Source organism: Eumetopias jubatus, unplaced genomic scaffold, assembly GCF_037043125.1.
Source record: "Eumetopias jubatus isolate StellerSeaLion01/CBP00866 unplaced genomic scaffold, mEumJub1_p1.0 scaffold_14, whole genome shotgun sequence".
In the NCBI taxonomy this organism is placed as follows: domain Eukaryota; kingdom Metazoa; phylum Chordata; class Mammalia; order Carnivora; family Otariidae; genus Eumetopias; species Eumetopias jubatus.
The window spans coordinates 700,903-719,012 of record NW_028274820.1 but is presented as its reverse complement, the minus strand read 5'-3'; the positions used below and the strand labels follow the sequence as shown (position 1 = coordinate 719,012).

Sequence of the window (18,110 nt, the reverse complement as noted above, 5' to 3'; positions counted from 1 at the left end):
TGCTTAACCATCTGAGCCACCCAGGAGCCACTGGGTTTTTTTTTTTTTTTTTTATTGTTTTGTTGTTTCCTATTCTGCAAACAAATTTTATACATGTTCAACACATACAGTTTGGAAAACAATACAAAAAATTTAAAGTTAATTTAAACCAAGTTCTGTGTCTTTCCACTACCTACAGTGTATATATTTTGATGTTTTTCTTTGCCCATATACATGTAATATATATTTGAACCTTTGGACGCTGTTCTATAACTCAGCAGTTTGTTCACTTAACATGATGAGCTAACATTATGAGCACTGTTTCTTGGAAAGGAAAATTTAAGGCCTTCACGATAGTCCTTACTTTGTCGATGTACGAAAAAGTCTATATTCATAATTTTGTAACCTACATTTCCTATTGACTTCCATGAAATACTTCACACCACACACACTGTGATAATACCACAGCAGTCAGGCCTGAGCTCCCAGAACATGACCCACCTCTGCTGCAGTGGGGCCTTCGCGGACCGTACAATACACACTATCTTCTTGGGCTTGTCCCTACTTCACAGTTTTGATACAATTTCAGACTTGAGAAAGTTGAAAGAATAACACAAAGAATTCCCACAGAGTCTTTACCTAGATTTGCCACCTGTCACTTGTTTCCTTTTGCCTTTTGCAGTCCATGCTCTTTCCCTGACGAGCGTGTGCACACTGCTCTTCCCTGGCCGTGCAGGGCTAAGTTGCAGGGAGTCCCCATTTGCTAAAACAGGGATGCTTCCCGACCAGCCTGACCAATTCCATGTCCCAGCGTGTGTCACCTGACCCACTGTCTCCACACACGCTCTGTCTGCCTCGTGATGCCTGCCCGACCTTTCTGCCCCAGCCCAGTGTCCAATCCAGTACCCTGTGTCCTCTCTCGTCTCCCTTAATCTGGAAGGCTGCCCGCCTTCCTTGGTTTTCACGGCACTGGCGTCTGTCCACTCTCCCGTTGGTGGACACATTCCCACACAGGTTTGCTCCAGCGGACACTGAGTGCACCCGCGAAGGGAGCACTGAGCTGTAGGCCGCCAACGCCAGTGGACTGCTGTCAGACGTGGGGGTGCCCCTCACGCTCCGGCCAGCAGCAAGTGAGTGCCCTGTACCGCCTCGCCCCAGACTCTGACCATTTCTCTGGGATGTTAAATGTTTTCGTGATCATACAGCACTGCTTCCTATGACTTTGCCAAAATGTATGCCGAGACTTCTGGTGTCGGACACGTGGCTTCCTTACTACTTTTCAAAGTAGTACAATTACGGTTTTGACAAACACAGACAAATATTGAGCATCTGACAGCTTCCTCAGGAGAGAATTTCAGAAGGTCAAATCCTAGGTGCGGTCTCAGAGCAACAGGAACGTCAGGGAAGCAGCACCTCTTCTCCTGCTACAGATGTCACGGGCCTGACCCCCATGGCAGGTCATGATCTGTGGCGTCCAAGTCGGTGAAGAGATTAAAGATAACTCAAGCAGAACCAGAGATCTGACGAAGTCTGGGAATTCGAACCGCTTTTACGTAATCTCTTGAACACGCTGCCTAAAGAACAGATCAGAAATGGTCAGGAACCGATGAGAACATTAAAGAACGAAGTACCAGGGAGAATTCTGATGAACACGTCTTGAACAATCTCATCGTCCCATCCAGGTCTCCTCATTTAGGGAAACAAGTGTAGGGAACTGTGAGTAGGTGGTCACGATATGCACGTTGTTTCTAGAACCTCACGGGACGTGTGCTGCTTTGACAAGTTGAGACCTCGGTCTGCCGGCTGCCCTCCAAATATCCACCACTGCTACCAACTTCTGTGTCTTCGAGCACATGTGGATGTGCGCGCACACACGTGTGGACATGGACACGCACATGGACATAGGGAGACAGGTGTGTGTACACACTGCTCTCTACTTCCCTCCACTTAATAGATCTTGTGGATCATTCAACAGTCTTCTAAATAGTTTCACTGCAGTTAACTCACACGGTGCCTACTTACGGGCCAGGCACTACTCTGAGCATTTTACATATATTGATTTTCATGAGTTAATTCATTTAAGTCTTATAACACACATATGGGTACACCGTAAATTATTTAACCAGCTCCCTATTGACCTAGTGATGAAAATTCTGGCTTCTGGTCTTGGTGCAGCAGTGAGGTCTTCAAAGACAGCTCTTGGTGGACATCCGGCAGGGTGTACCAGGGGGAAGACCCCACTAAGTGGAGCTGCTGGTGTCAGCGCCAGAGACCCCAAAGCCAAATGTTTACTCTCGTCATCCCTGGCTGGAGCCCTGTTTCCTCCAACCCTGAAGCTGGTCCCTGGGTGGAGCCGATCTGATTGCTGGAAGGTCTTCCTGTCACTCAACCGAGATCTGCTTCCTGGTAGCTGCTACCCACTGGTGCTGGCGCTGCCATCACACTCCTGCTGCACGAGTCCCTGATTTTGATAAAACAGCTCTCATGCTTCCAGGGGTCTTCCAGCTTCCTGGGTCACTCCCGGTATGGTAGTTTCCAGACCCTGTGCCGTCCTGTGACACTCGTCCCTGGACACGGTCTCACTTAAGTGCCACCAAAATGCTTCACATTCTGTCACAAGAAGCTTGACAAACCCATAGCTTACCTATATACTGTATTTGTGTAATGTGATCCTTACGCTAGAATGTTATTAAATGTTATATTGCAAAGAAGGAAGGTTTCAAATCAGTGATCTAAGAAACCAGAGAGAGGAGGTTAAATTAAATCCAAAGCAAGTAGAAGGAAAGGGCTAACAAAGAACAGAATCTATGAACTAAAAAACAGGGAAATGCAGAAGACGCAACGAAACCAAACCTATTCCTTTGAAAGCAACAGCAAATCCACAGCCAGACCAACTACAAAAAAAAAAAAGAGAAAAAACCTGAATTATCAGGAGTGAGAGAAGGGCCCTCAGTATAGCCACTTCAGAACAAACGGGACACCTGGATAGTCTTATATTTACTAAAGAAACTGAATTTATACTTAAAACAACAAATGTTCTCATAGGGACTTCCACTTCTGCAAGGTGGAGATGAACTTTTCCCTATTCCTCCTGCCAAGGGCAGCTAGCACCCCAGGACGTCGTACGCAGCACAAACACGACACTTTGACGGCAGACAGAAGAAGGCAGACCAGCCAGGGGCCTTGGGTTCCAAGGAATGACTCTGACAGATCCCAGCACTGTCTGTCTCCTCCCGTGCCCCAGCTTGGGCGCTAGAGAGGCGGGTAAGCGCAGACGCACCAGCAGGAACAGATGAGGAAAAGCTAGAGGACCAAGAACAAGAAACTGAAAATACAACATTTCTTTTTTCTAAAAATTAATACTGTTCTATTTTTGAGATTTTTAAATTTTGAACTATTTATTTATTCTAAAGTAATCTCCACCCCAACGTAGGGCTTGGACTCCTGACCCTGAGATCAAGAGTCACATGCTCTGCCCACTGAGCCACCCAAGCGCCTCTAGGAGCCAACATTTTTATTTTATTTTATTTTTAAAGATTTTATTTATTTGATAGAAAGAATGAGAGAGAGAGAGAGCACATGAGAGGGGAGAGGGTCAGAGGGAGAAGCAGACTCCCTGCCGAGCAGGGAGCCCGATGCGGGACTCGATCCCGGGACTCCAGGATCATGACCTGAGCCGAAGGCAGTGGCTTAACCAACTGAGCCACCCAGGCGCCCTAGGAGCCAACATTTTTAGATTAATAACCACCCTGCCAGCTCACGGCCTTCCCCACCCCCACCAACAAAGGCTGGGGTGGGGAGTCCAGACCAGCGGCAATGAGCTGATTAGGCACCCACCCCCTCCTTGGTGCCAGTGGAGGCCATGTGGGGAGCAGCACACCACAGCCCCTGTGCTACCCTGCCTGCCCTCCCCTCCCTGGGTCATGGAAGATACGGGTGGGGAACCTGGACTCCCACCCCCAACTGAGATGCCCAGGAGGTGAGTCCTAACAGAAGATTTAAGTGAGATCTGAGTCTCAACACAAAGCCCAAGATGTCCTGGTTTCATTTGAAAACCAACAACTGGACAAACCTCAGGTTGAATGAGAAAAGCGATCATCAGAAGCCAACACCAAGATGACACGGATGTTAGAATTATCTGACAAAGACATTAAAAAAGACGTCATAAAAATGCTTCGATGAAAATTATGAACATGCCTTAAACACATGAAAAAATAAAAACTCTCAGCAAAGACATAAAAGAAAAGAAATGAGAATGAAGTGAAAAGTTTAGAACTGAAACATAAAAAAATGGTGGGGGCATCTGGGTGGCTCAGTCAGTTGAGCGTCCTGTTCTTGATTTTGGGTCAGGTCACGATCTCAGCGTCATGGGATTGAGCCCTGCGTCAGGCTCTATGCTGAGTGTAGGAGTCTGCTTGAGATTCTCTCTTTCTCCCTCTGCCTCTCCACCCTACTCGTGCTCTCTCTCTCTCTAAAAAAACAAAAACAAACAAAAAACTGGGGGGAAAAACCCAAATGGAGATCTCTATAGCAGAACGGGGGCAGAGAGGAAAGAACCTGTGACCTTGAGGTCACCCTGAATCTCAACAAATGGAGAGCCTGATGGGCATGTGAGGCTGTAACAACAGGTCTGACGTTGGTGCCACTGGAGACCCAGAAACAGGAGACGTGGGGCTGAATAAATATCTGAAATAAGAAATAGCATCTGTAGGAGTAAATGTAGCCGAGGAGGTGAGAGAACTGTCCTCTGTGTAACATGTTGACGAAAGAAAGTGAAGATGACACAGACAAATGGAAAGACATACCATGCTCATGGATTGGAAAAATTAAAATTAAAATGCCCACACTGCCCAAAGCAATCTACAGATTCAACACAATCCCTACCAAAATACCAGGAGCATTTTCCACAGAAATAGAGCAACAAATCCTAAAATGTACATGGAACCACAAGACCATGAATAGCCACAGCTGTGCTGAGAAAGAAGAGAGCTGGAGGTGTCACGCTGCCTGACTGCAAACGATACTGCAAAGCCATAGCAACCCACACAGTGTGGTGCTGGCACAAAAACAGACACACAGACCAGAGGTACAGAACAAAGGGCCCAGAAACAAACCCATGCCTACGTGGCCAATTAAGTCATGAGAAAGGAGCCAAAAATATACAATGAGGAAATCACAGTCTCTTCCACAAGTGGTGTTGGGAAAACTGGACGGCCACATGCAGAAGAATGGGACTGGACCACATTCTTACACCATCCACAAAAATAAACTCAAAATGGATTAAAGACTTGAACGTAAGACCTTTTACTCCCAGGAGAAAACACAGGCATAATAAGCTCCTGGACATCAGTGTTTGTGATTTTTGGGATCTGACACCAAAAGCAAAGATAAACCAGTGGGATTATGTCAAACTAAAAAGCTTCTGCACAGCAAAGGAAACGATTGACGATGAAAAGGCAGCCTATGGGATGGGAGAAAATATCTGCAACTTGTATGTCTGATTAGGGATTCATACCCAAAATATATGACGAACTGATACAACTCAGCAAAAACCAAACAATCCAATTAAAAATAGGCAGAGGGCCCGAATAGAAACTTTTCCAAAGAAGACATCCAGATGCCCAAAAGACACCTGAAAAGATGCTCCACATCACTCATCATCAGGGAAATGCAAATCAAAACCACAATGAGATATCACCTCACACCTGCCAAAATGGCTAAATCAACAACACCAGAAACAACAGGTGTTGGTGAGGATGCGGAGAAAGGGAGCCCCTCATGCACTGAGGGTGGGAATGCCACCTCTGGAAAACAGTATGGAGGTTCCTCAAAAAGTTAAAAATGGAAATACCATGTGATCCACTAATTCCACTTCTGGGTATTTATCCTAAGAAAATAAAATCGCTAACTCAAAAAGATACATGCACCCCTATGTTTACTGCAGCATTGTCTACAATAGGCCAAGTATCCACCAACGGACGAATGGATGAAGACGTGGTGTACAGATATACAATGGAGTATTATTCAGAAATCAGAGAAGGAAATCTTCCGTCTGTGACAACACGTACGGACCTGGAGGGCATTACACTAAGTGAAATAAGGCAAAGACAAATACTTTATGATCTCATTTGTATGTGGAGCCTAAAACAAGAAAAAACCCAAACTCACAGACACAAGAGGACATACTGGTGGTTGCCAGAGGTGAGGGGTGGGGAGCATGGGTGAAAGGGGTGACGGTGGCTTAAAAAAAAAATGTTTGAAAATCCCCCAAGTGTGTCAAAAGCTGTAAATTTACAGATTTGAGAAGCTGAATGATGCCAAGTCACTTGGGCAGGGGAGAGATCATCTTCTCCGCAGGCAGTGTCCGCGTCTAACAGAATGAAGCTCCTTCCTTGCCCCACATGCAGAAGGTAACACCAGGGGGTCACAGACATTAAGAGCTTCGAGGAAAACATAGGAGTCAGAAAACAAAACTTTTGTGCTTCCAAAGACATCAAGAAAGTGAAAAACCCAGAGAAAATATTTGCAAATCATATACCTGATAAAGGGCTCGTATCCACACTGTATGGAGAATTCTTACAACTCAATAATAAAAAGACAATCTAATTTAAAAACAGGCAGAAGAGGGGCGCCTGGGTGGCTCAGTCAGTGAAGCGCCTGCCTTCGGCTCAGGTCATGATCCTGGGGTCCTGGGATCGAGTCCCGCATCGGGCTCCCTGCTCGGCAGGGAGCCTGCTTCTCCCTTTGCTTGCTTCTCCCTCTGCCTCTCTCGCTGTCTCTTTTTCTGTCAAATAAAAATCTTTTAAAAAAAATTAAAAAAAGTAAAAACGGGCAGAAGATCTTTGTAGACATTTCTCCAAAGAAGACATACAGAAGGCCAATAGACACATGTGCAGATGCTCAACGTCATCAGTCACTAGGGAAATGCAAACCGAAACCAGTTCGCACCGACTTGGCGACAAGAGAAAGGAGACAAGAATGAGCATCGTGAGGAGGAGGGAGGACTGGAACCTCACGCGCTGCTGGCAGCTCAAACGGTGCAGCCACCTTGGAAAACAGCCTGGTGGGTCCTCACAGGGGTACACAGAGCTACCACGTGACCCCACAATTCCACTCCCGGGTACATGCCACACAGACACCTGTGCCCAGAGCAGCATCACATCACATTAACAGCCAAGAGGTATAAATAACTCAAACGTCCCTCACCTGATAAATGGGGGAATGAAACACGCCAGAGCCATATACCAGATATCGCATGGGCATTAAAGGGAGAAAGTCCCGATTATGATATGACTAACAGCTGCTTAGGGCTGGGAAGGACAGGGCAGGGGCGTGATGGCTAAGGGATGCAGAATTTCTTGAGATGATAAAATGTTCTACAACTGGGGTGGAAGCTGTGTTGTCTGTGAAGACACTAGAAGCGGCTCCATTGTATGCTGTGAGTGGGCAAAGTGTGTGGTGTGTGAATTAGATCTCAGGAAAGCTGTTAAAACAAACAGAGAAGAGCTGAGCAAACCCCAAACAGGCTGATCCCAAAGACATCCATGCCAAGGCACATCTCATCGAGCTTCTGGAAATGGAAGACAAAGGGAAAGAGCCTTCCCGTAAAGAAAACTCTAGGCCCAGAGGTCTCCTACTGGCAGATTCCACTGACCGCTTACAGAGGAAGTTAACACTAGTCCTACACAGACTTGTCCAGAAAACAGAGCAGGAGGGAGCAGTCTCCCACCTACTTGACGAGGTTGGCACGACCCCGACACCAACACCAACCCCAGGCAGACGCGACAAGAATACATGAGCGCAGACACAGGACTCCACACTCAGGATGGAATCCGCCACCACCAAACCACAGGGTCATCTTAATAGACGCAGAAAAGCATCTGACAAAAACCACCATCCATTTGTGATAAATACCATCCACGAATCAGGAACAGAAGGGAGCTCCCTTAGCCTGCAAAGGACACTGCAGAAAACCTTCAGTAAGTACTATAGTGAAAGGCCAAGACCGAATGCTTTTCTCCTAAATCAGGAATGAGGACGGGCTGCCCACGCTGCCCACTTGCGCACCGTGCTGGCCACACAGTAGGCTGAGAAACAGTAATACAAGGCACTTATCTACAAGTGTTGGAAAGGAAGAAACAAAACCATCTCTTGTTGAGACATGACTGTTTATACAAGATTCCACAGCATCACAACCAAATTACTAAAAGTGAGTTTAATCAGGTTGTGGGGTACAAAACGCAAAACTGAATTCTATTTCTACATCCTGCTAACAAACGGAAATTGAAATTTTTAAAAAGTATCATTTATAATGGCCCCCAAACAATCAAATACTTAGGAGTAAGCCTCACAAAACGTGCAGGATCTGTAGGCTGAGAGCTATAAAATACCTATGAGAGAAAAAAAAATCAAAATAATTCAGAGACTTACTGTGTTGTCAGATCAGAAGGCTCAGTACTGTGAAGGCTGCAATTCTTCCCAAATGGACATATACTGATTCCACAGACTTTTAATCAAAATACCAGCGGCAAGTGACAGAATCGCTACAACAACTTTGAGAAGTAACAAAGTTGGAGGACTCACGCCAGTTTCCAGACTGACGGCAGAGCCAAGGGTCATCAAGGGGGTGTGGTGTCGGCCGAATGGACAGACACACATCAGTGGAGAAGAACAGACCCGCAGACGCGTGGTCAATTCATTTCCAGGAAAAACAGTCCTTTCAACAGATTGTCCTGAAACAAGGGATATCGATATCCCTTTCCAAACTCCAAATGCAACACAGACTTACACACAAAACATGAAACTGTGAAACTTCCAGCAGCTGGAGGGGAATCTTTGTGACCTCGGTCAGGCAAACTTTCCTTAGACCTGGCATCAAAAACATGATCCGTAAAAGCGATAAAATCATAAATCGGACTTCACCAGCATAAAAAATTCCCGGTCTGTGAAAGATAATGGTAGGAGAACGAAGATAAGCCAAAGAATGGGAAGAAACCTTTGGAAACACATCTTTGGTATAAGGGATTTGCATCCAGAAAGTATAAGGATTCTCGAGTTTTAGCAATAAAACCAGCAGCCTCCCCGGAGCCCCCTTCCGCAGAGAACACGTGTGGTAGCTGGTATGTACCGGACGCCCCCGTCTTTAGCCTTTAGGAGAAGGAAGAGTGAACCACATGCGACACTGCAGGCCGTCAGATCTGACAACACCCAGGTTAGTAAGGCCGACGGCCTCATTCACTGCAGATGGCGCGGGCGTTCCGGGTAAAGTCCCCCAGACAGTTATTGTGGATGTGGTAATCTCACGGAGTGAGAAACTGACGTGCATGCCAAAATCTGTCTGTGAACCTTTACAGTGACTTCAGTCCTCACTGCCAAGCTGGGAATGATTCAAATTCCTACACACCGTGGCGACTGACTACGCCACTGAGAACCACGCAGAGGCTGGAGGAGCCGACCCCAATGAACACGGGTGCACGTAGAGCAGTGTCGCCGGGGGGGTGCAGCCAGCACTGCAGGTCTCTGTTCACCGACTGCGGTGGGCAGGGAGAGGACAGCGTGTGCCCGCGTGCACCTGTCCCGGACCGGAGGAGTGCACGCTGGCACGGCTGGACTCTACCATACAGAAAGGACAGCAATAAAGAGCTCATCTAATTCCCGTGTCTACATTGAGTGCTGCTGGACGCCTCCCGAGACTGGGCTGAGAATCTGGTCAGGCCTTTTCCCGGGACTAGAGCCTGTTCCCTAGGACAAAATGTTGCTGGTGTCCGGCAGCTCTATTTGCCAGGATCCCGAAGAAGTTACCTTTTACGGTCTCCTGGGACAGGGTTCACCTCAGTCTGGAAACAACTGGAAAATTCTACCCAGATTCTAGTGAGCTACCCTGTGTCTTGGGCTTCCAGTCACTCTGACCTCGTCTGTCCTTCCGCCAGAGTGAAGACTGCTCTCCTGTTAGCACGGCAGCCCCAACCCACAAGCAAGGAGTCTACTCCGTTCTTGGTCGTCTGTTCAGAATATACTGCAGTGACGGGTTTTTTGTGGGTTTCTAGACCTTTCGGTGTCTTTGGCATTTTTTCAAAATTCTTCCTGATAACCGTTCTTTGAAACAAAGCACATCGAATACTGACTCTCAGGCAAACTATTCACTCTCTGCTCCAGCTTCTCTTCTGGAGAACCGGAACGATTCTACCTAGGGCACGAGTGGCCGCGGTAGGAGCTACTGTGCATGCCTAGTTTGGCGCCTAGCACATGGTAGGTCATACCGAACGTTATGTTCGTGCCAGACCTCTCACGTTTCGAGCTCTCCGGCAGAATGGCCGCCGCGTCGACTTCGATGTTTACGCTCTTCCTGCTCCCTCCCTGCGCCCCGCGGGGGCAGCTGCAACTGTCCCTGCTTCCTCTAAGCACCACCCCCACCACCATAGAACAAATTACCTGTGCAGATGAAGCTATCCCGTCTCTCCACTGCTCCTGTCCTTCCAGTGGCCTCCTCATGCATGTGGGGCCCGACAGAAGCTGGCCGATGGCCGTGTGCTGACCAAACTCAGTGCAGATGCCCTCATCCCCTTCCTTGGACACAGGGACCCCTTCCCTGCCTGGGTCCAATGGTCCCCGTCATTTGCCTACTGGACCAACAATCTGCATTTAGAGATCAAACCCTCGGGGAAACTCGTGCTGCTTATGGCACCCGCAGGCCCCCAGGCCGCACCGAACCGCAAGCTCCGAGGCAGCGGGGAGCACGCTGTCTCTCTGCTGTAATCTAGAGCAGCCCCTGCACGCAGAGGCCCCAGAGTCTCTGTCACAGGACAGTTCACACAGGCTGGCGACAGGCAACGGGAGTAAGACATGGCAGGGATACGTCAGAACTGGGCCGAAATATCCCCTCACAAGAATGTTCATCACAGCATTACTTAGAACAGTGAGAAATGAGAATCCCAGAAGTCTCACAACGTGGCAACATGTTTTATGAAGCAACCTATGACAGATATTTCCATTAAAACTAGTATCTTAAGGGGCGCCTGGGTGGCTCAGTGAGGCGTCTGCCTCTGGCTCAGGTCATGATCTCAGGGTCCTGGGATCGAGTCCCACGTCGGGCTCCCCGCTCAGTGGGGAGTCTGCTTCTCCCTCTGCTCCCCCGCCCCCTGCTTGTACACACACACGTGCTCTAAGAAAAAAAATTACAATCTTTAAAATTAATATTTTAAGAGTATATAAGGACATGAAATAATGAGATGAGTAAGAAATGGGTAGAACACCGTGTACAAAACCTCAGTTTCTTCAATAAGAACAGCCATCTATATGCTTGTGGGGCTGGAAGAAAATATTCCAAGGTAACGTCACTGTCTTAAATACCATCATCAAAATCTCTCCTTTTTTAAAAAACGTTTCCTGCGTTGTCCACATCTTTCATAAAAGACATATCTTTATAACGAGAGAACTGTCCTAAATAACTGAGACGTGTCACTCTACGTTAGACGGCTGTGAGCACAGAGCCCTCAGGAGGAAGTCTGTGGCCTCTGTGGTCCCGGGGCCCCGGTTACCTGGTTGTTGACGACCACGTGGACGGTGCCGTGAGTCGTGTAGGAGGGCAGGTCGCTCAGGTGGAAGGTCTCATACACGATGCCCTGGCCGGCAAAGGCGGCGTCTCCGTGCAGAAGGATAGACATGACCTGCAGACGTGCAAAGGAGACCCCAAATGCAACAGAGCCCCACCCACCACGGCCACAAGGCCACACCAGAGACTGAGTCACAATCTGCTTTTCCAAAAATAATGCATTTTGAGATCATTTCAAACTTAGAAACTAAAACAAAGTGGCAGGAGAACATATGACCCCCAGGCCCCGCCTGGGCCCTGCCTTGCGCCATTGGCACACCTGCCACTCGGCCACCGTCTGCTGCAGAGCCTACAGACACCATGCTGGACACGGCCTGTGGGACCCTCCTGGCAGGAGGGCAACGCTGGCCAGGGTCTGCCCTGGGGGGGGGGGGGGGCAGCCCACTGCCTCTCCTGTCTCCACGGCCCGGACAGGCCTTCGTGACCACACCCACAAATGGCGCACTGCACACCAGGAGGCGCCCCAGCTGGCCTGCCCCACGCCAGCAGGCCTCCCTGTGCTCCTGGACAGTGTCTCCCTCCCACTCACTATTCCCCCTCGGTCATGAGAACCTCTGTCTGCTCCTTACTAGCCCCCGCCCGGCAGCAGCAGCAGCAGCCTCTCCTGGGTGCTGCTAGGTGTCCCTCCTAAAGGAATCTGCAGGTGTTCTGCAAGAGCCTCCCCTTCTTGCCTTTTATTTGCATTCACGTGTGCTCACGGTTCCTATTCTATTCAGTCGGCCGTAACTGACTTCTATCACACTGTGCGGCTCCCATCGTCCCCGTCCCACATTCAGCGTGGGGACCCCGTGTCATCTGGACGGTGGCCCCCGCACAGCCTGGAAGGAGACACTTCTCCAGGAGCCTGCTTGCAGGGATGGCCAGGGAGACCAGCCTGCGCACACAGGTGATGCTCAGTGTCTGTGTCCACGGGAGAACGCGATGCTGTCGTGCGCAACCCAACTCTGTTAAGCGCCATCCTCCCTCTGCATCCACGGACACCTCCCGCACTGCGAGACACTGCTCCCGCTGCCCCTGCTCCCGGAAGCCCTTGTGTGTCCCCTGCCAGGAGGGGAGGGTCTACCGTGTCCTTTCTGGGGACAAAATGGAACCCTGCGTGTCCTGCCTCTGGCCGCAGGGATGCTCACTGGGACAGGTTTATGCAGGGGCCTCCTCGGAGGAGCGGGTAGGAAGGCCACGGGGAGTCTTGCCAGAGCCTTCTCTGCACACGCTCGGCCTCCCGCTGTCGGGCACTTTGGGCAGCCTCCCGTCTGGACCTCCTGGGGAAGCCACACTGGGGCCCTCGCCGAGGCTCCCTCAGTGCGGTGCTCGGTGCTGACACCATGGGGCCTGCCGCTCCTTGTGTCTGATGGCACCCCAGTGAGCGGGCCGCCCTCCTGCACCGGGGGCTGCTTCCCTACAAACACCCCAGGGCCCAACCGGGTCAGGCCCCGTCTTCTCCCAGGTCACAGAATAACCCTGGTCCGTGTACAGAGAGTACATAAGTTTTCTAAAATGTGGAAGGTCACATAACAGACTCCAGCTCTCTGAGTTTTCAGTTTAACAGAAATCAGCTAATTGCTGGGGGTTCTGGACAAGCAGCAGGGAGAACAGGCATGAAGGACTGTGGGGTCTGGATCCACGGCTGGGGGCGGGCGAGGGTCGGAGTGGCTCCTACACAGAGGTGGGTGCTCCAGGGGTGGGCTTTGTGCACCAGGAAAGAGCCCTCCTGAAAATGAGTGCCTGGTGAGCACATGGGGCTAACCAGCCTGTCCTGGCCTCCTGTCTCATGGTGGGACTGATGGCTGCCATCACCTGGAGCATGCTCAACGTCCTTCGGCTTTCACCTAGTGACTTGTTGCTTTCCAGGACGTGTCCAGCACTCCGAGCGAGCACTGCTCGAGAGGCTTTTTGTCTCACTTACAAATGAGGACATCGCACAGACTTTCCTGCAATCTCGTTCCCCAACCTGGCTCCACATGTTGTGTCCTAGCCGAGGACGACGGGAGTGCTAGAGGTCCTGGTGACCACCACCACCCCCTGCAGCCACCGTGTCATTGCTGCTCCCAGGGCCCGCCCAGGAGGCCCCCGTCCACCTGGAGCATGACCTTTACATTCTGACATGCTCCCCGCTCCCCGTGGGCCAGGCCCTTTCTCTGCGAGGGCGGGGGTGCCCGTCAGTGCAGGAACCACTTCCAGCCCCGATGCCATGCCTGGCCCAGACCCATCACCGCTGACCCATTGCCGCTGACGGCAGTTTCCTGGGTCACTCTCCGAGCGCAGAACTAGCAGACCCATGGTAGTTAGAATTATGGAACTTCAAATAAGCTAATGCCTGGCTCCACCTCTAGAGAGTCTGCCTCCTCTAAGGGCACCCCCAGGCCAGTGCACCCCGCTCTGCCCCCAGCACCCCAATCTACCTGCACCTCACCCGCGTCTTTCACCTCCAGAGAAGGTTCTTATTTGCAAGCCTGGCTTCACTCCAGGTGTGATGACAGGAGTGCCCCACCCCCTGCCCGGCTCTGGAACTCACGACCTGGGAGGGAGCACCTCTGGAGGTGCGACTGGGTCACTATCTAGGACTCTGCCCAAGTCTGTTCAGAATACTTTGTTTGAATCCCGAGGTAGAAGACATGACTGGGGCTCGGAGCCCGTCCCGGACACTGTGGCCTCAGGGCTGCCCTGGCCGGCCCCCACGACCTTACCTTCTTCCCTTCTGTGTCCCCGCAGTAGAACTGCTCCGCCTTCGTCTTGCCCATCACCACGGGGTCGGCGGCCTCAAGGTGGGAAGGGTTCGCCACCAGTGACAGGGTGATGTTCCTGTCGGTCACGCGGTTGATCCGCCGGTGGTACATCCCCAGGTGGTATTTCACGTCCCCAGAACCCTGACACACAAACATGGGGCTTTATCCTTGGAGGGCGGGAGATGCTCAGGCTTCATGACGCTTCTGCTCTGTGCTATTTCTATTCCCAGAACCCCCATTCCTGCAGGTGTGGGAAGGTTTTCCCCCAGATGGCTCCCATCCATGGCTATGGGAGAAGGGCCTTGCCCCCAGTGGGAGGCCTGTGAGCCGGTGGCCACCACCTGTGTGACGGTGTGGAGGCCCCCGGCCTGCTGAGGGCACAGCTGTCCTGAGCGACAAGTGGAGCTGAGGGTCTTGGGTGGGTTTCTCGAGAAGAAACCAGGTGCCTCACCTCATCAGCGGCTTCCAGCTTGGAATCGAACTGACAGAAAATCTGTTCCAGCTCCTTCCTGATGACGTTGGCAAGCACGTTGAGCCGCCCCCTGGGACACAGAGAGGGGTGAGCCCGAGGCCACGGCAGTGCGAGGAGGGCAGGTGGAAAACAGGCCCGTGGGGAGCGCTCTGCCCTCAGCCTTGGCTGGGGCCCCACACGGTGGTGGTGGGGTCTGCGGGGACGGTCACCAGGACGGCAGGCGCGTACCTGTGGGGCATCCCCATGATCACGTAGTCCACCCCGTTCTCACTGGACTTGTCGATGATGGTCTTGAGCGCAGGGATCAGCACCTCACATCCTTCCAGACCGAAGCGCTTCTCAGACGACCACTTTCGCTGCAGGAAATCCTCAAACCTGGCCAGGGACCACGTCACGTGGGCCAGTGCCACTTCCAGGGCCGTGGCATCCCACACTCCCGTGGAGAGATGGCACAGCACGATGCCCAGCCCTGCCCCCTCCCCGCACAGCCCGCACCTGGTGGACCGCACGAGCCTGGCCAGCAGGGTCCGCTTCTCCTCACTGGTGAACTGCATGACCCCGGGCGTCTCGAACTTCTGCCGGATCCACTGGCACTGCTCTAGGTCGTTGATGAACATGAACTCCACCCCGATGTGCTGACAGTAGGCCATCTGTACACACACACACACACACACCCCCGTCAAGGGTTGCTCACCCCAGGGGATCGACTGCCTATCCAGCCAGAAAGCTGGCGGGAACGGGGGCTTCCCTTTCAAAGCCTGCGGAGCCAGCTGGGACCCGGGGAGGAGATGGGGTTGGTGCCAGGCCTGGGCCTGCAGCCTCCTCACTCCCAGCAGGTCCACAAGACGCTTCCGTGGGTCACACAGCCCAGCGAGCAGGGAGGGGACAGCGAGAACCGAACCGTGAGGCCAAGGCGCTTTCCTTTGTGGCAGGAAGATGGAGGCCCCAGCCAGGGGATGGATGATTCTGGGAAGCCAGATTCCCTGACCTCAAGGTTAGACCGTGGCCAGCGCCACGAGAAAGGGACTGTGCTGCTGGTGGGTGACAGCTCGGTGGCCACTTAAGATTTGCAGGTGTTTGGATTTTAAATTCTGCTTTTAGTAAGTGAGCCCTCTTGGGAAGGCTGGGTCCTACAGAAGTGTGACTGCACACATTACAAAACAGAAGGCCCTGAACAGAGCAGGTGTATGCCATCCCTGGCACTCCCGTTACAGCTGGGAAGGAGGCCGTGTGTCCTGTGGGAAGCACAGGCTCAGTGGAAAGGAAGCTGGAGTGGGAGAGGACAGGAAGGCCACACGAGTGCTCGGCCGCAGGGTGGGGGCCTTTGCAGGGGCCCATGCCTTCCTGAGGCAGGTGACCTGGGCCCCTCTTCTGCCTCCACCCACCAGCCGTCCAGGGTGACAGCAAACCCCAAATCAGCACCAGAGTTAAAGAAGGAAGCACCCTGATATGGCATAGGGAGGTTTTATAAACCCCAAAACCATCTCCAGCAGCCACACTGTCCAAGCACTCAGACCGCCAGGCTCTGCTCAGAGGGTCCGTCTGTGCTCCGTTGGTTTTCATGACAGACATGGAATCGGCTGGCAAGGTGCAGTGCGGGGGTGTGCCCTTCAGAGCAGGGGTGGGCATCTCTGCACGTAGCTCCACGATTACAAACAGAGAAAAGTCTGCCTGAGCTCACAGTAACCACCAGGCACTACACGCGCCATCATCCTGGCCAGGAGAGGAGGATCTCGCCAAAGGACCAAGAGGAAGCGGAGCTGGGAAGGGCCTGGGTTCTTCTATGACAACATCTCAGGTGACAAACTGGGAGCAAGAAGCCTGGGGGATGGGCCTGTTGGGCTGTCCTCGCTGACTTCCTGGCTTCAGAGTCAGCAACAGCCCCTGCTTCTGCCTGAGCTTCACGGTCCCAGATCCACTGAGCCACAGAACCACTCGGCCCAACTGGAGTGTCTTGTTAACAGGAACCCTCCTCCATTAGCTTAAAAAAGGTTTTCCTGGGGCCTGAATCTGAGCTGCAAGGCCAGGATGGAGGGGAATGAGATGGAGGGGAGAGCAGAGGGAGGTGGAAGGGAGTGGGGAGGAGAAGGGACCGAGGGAGGACAGGAGGAGAGGCAGGGGGAGAGAAGGGATGGGAATGGGGAGGGAGGGAGGGGAAGGGAGGGGGCAGGGGGAGGGAGGGAGGGAGGGGAAGTGAGGGGGCGGGGGAGGGAGGGGAAGGGAGGGGGCAGGGGAGGGAGGGAGGGGAAGGGAGGGGGCAGGGGAGGGAGGGAGGGGAAGGGAGGGGGCAGGGAGAGGGGAAGGGAGGGGGCAGGGGGAGGGGGAGGGAGGGGAAGTGAGAGGGCAGGGGGAGGGAGGAGGGAGGGGGAGGGAGGGGGGAGAGGGGAAGGGAGGGGGCAGGGGGAGGGGGAGGGAGGGGAAGTGAGAGGGCAGGGGGAGGGAGGGAGGGAGGGGGAGGGAGGGGGGAGAGGGGAAGGGAGGGGGCAGGGGGAGGGGGAGGGAGGGGAAGTGAGAGGGCAGGGGGAGGGGGAGGGAGGGGAAGTGAGAGGGCAGGGGGAGGGAGGGGGCAGGGGGAGGGAGGGAGGGAGGGGGCAGGGGAGGGAGGGAGGGGGAAGTGAGAGGGCAGAGGGAGGGAGGGGGCAGGGGGAGGGAGGGAGAGGGCAGGGGAGGGAGGGAGGGGGGGAAGTGAGAGGGCAGAGGGAGGGAGGGAGGGAGGGGGCAGGGGAGGGAGGGAGGGGGAGGGAGAGGGCAGGGGGAGGGAGGGAGGGGGCAGGGGAGGGAGGGAGGGAGAGGAGGTGTACACAGAAGTGGCGACGGAGGAGAACAAGGCTCCTTGCACCCCAGGGGCACTATTTCCCTGACTTGAACAACTTAAAATCTAGAAGGAAACGACGAAGTGGAGAGTCCAGAAACTAGGGTGTCTCCACCACCACAGGCGTGAGTTTAGCTATTAACTGGGACTCGTGGTTACCGGGCCCTGGATCGCGTGTTGTTTTTCCTGGTCTTGGCTCAATCCCCAGGAGAAAAGGCTGTGCCTTTCCAGGGTCTGGTTCTTAGCTGCGAGAGCCAGCGTGAGGGCACTCTGAAGCCGCACCTACTCTAGCTTCTCAGAGGCCACCGGTGTCCCCGGCCGGCCTGTGCTCCTGGCGGCTCACACAGCACACAGGTTGGGATGTGGGCACCCTGGGGTCACGGGGAGCTACGGCCAAGGTCCCACAACCAGAGCCTGACTCCTGGGCTGAAAGTGAGAGCCGCTGGGCTCTGGCCCTCCAAACGCCAGGCTCAGGGCCACGGGGGACTCAAGGCTGAGGAGGCCAAGCACTCC

General features: G+C 52.8%; 1 protein-coding gene across 7 annotated transcripts in view; it reads right to left on the bottom strand.

The window, feature by feature from the left end:
• The window catches only part of OGDH (oxoglutarate dehydrogenase), a 70,107-nt gene that overhangs the window by 8,510 nt on the left and 43,487 nt on the right, over window positions 1-18,110 (bottom strand). For all 7 annotated transcript variants that reach the window (XM_028095410.2, XM_028095409.2, XM_028095414.2 and 4 more), the window contains 5 exons: window positions 15,281-15,435; window positions 15,014-15,160; window positions 14,765-14,855; window positions 14,275-14,454; window positions 11,517-11,645 (listed from right to left, as the gene is read on the bottom strand). In XM_028095410.2, the coding sequence (XP_027951211.1) occupies window positions 11,517-11,645; window positions 14,275-14,454; window positions 14,765-14,855; window positions 15,014-15,160; window positions 15,281-15,435 (702 nt within the window). The remainder of the gene's footprint in view (window positions 1-11,516; window positions 11,646-14,274; window positions 14,455-14,764; window positions 14,856-15,013; window positions 15,161-15,280; window positions 15,436-18,110) is intronic.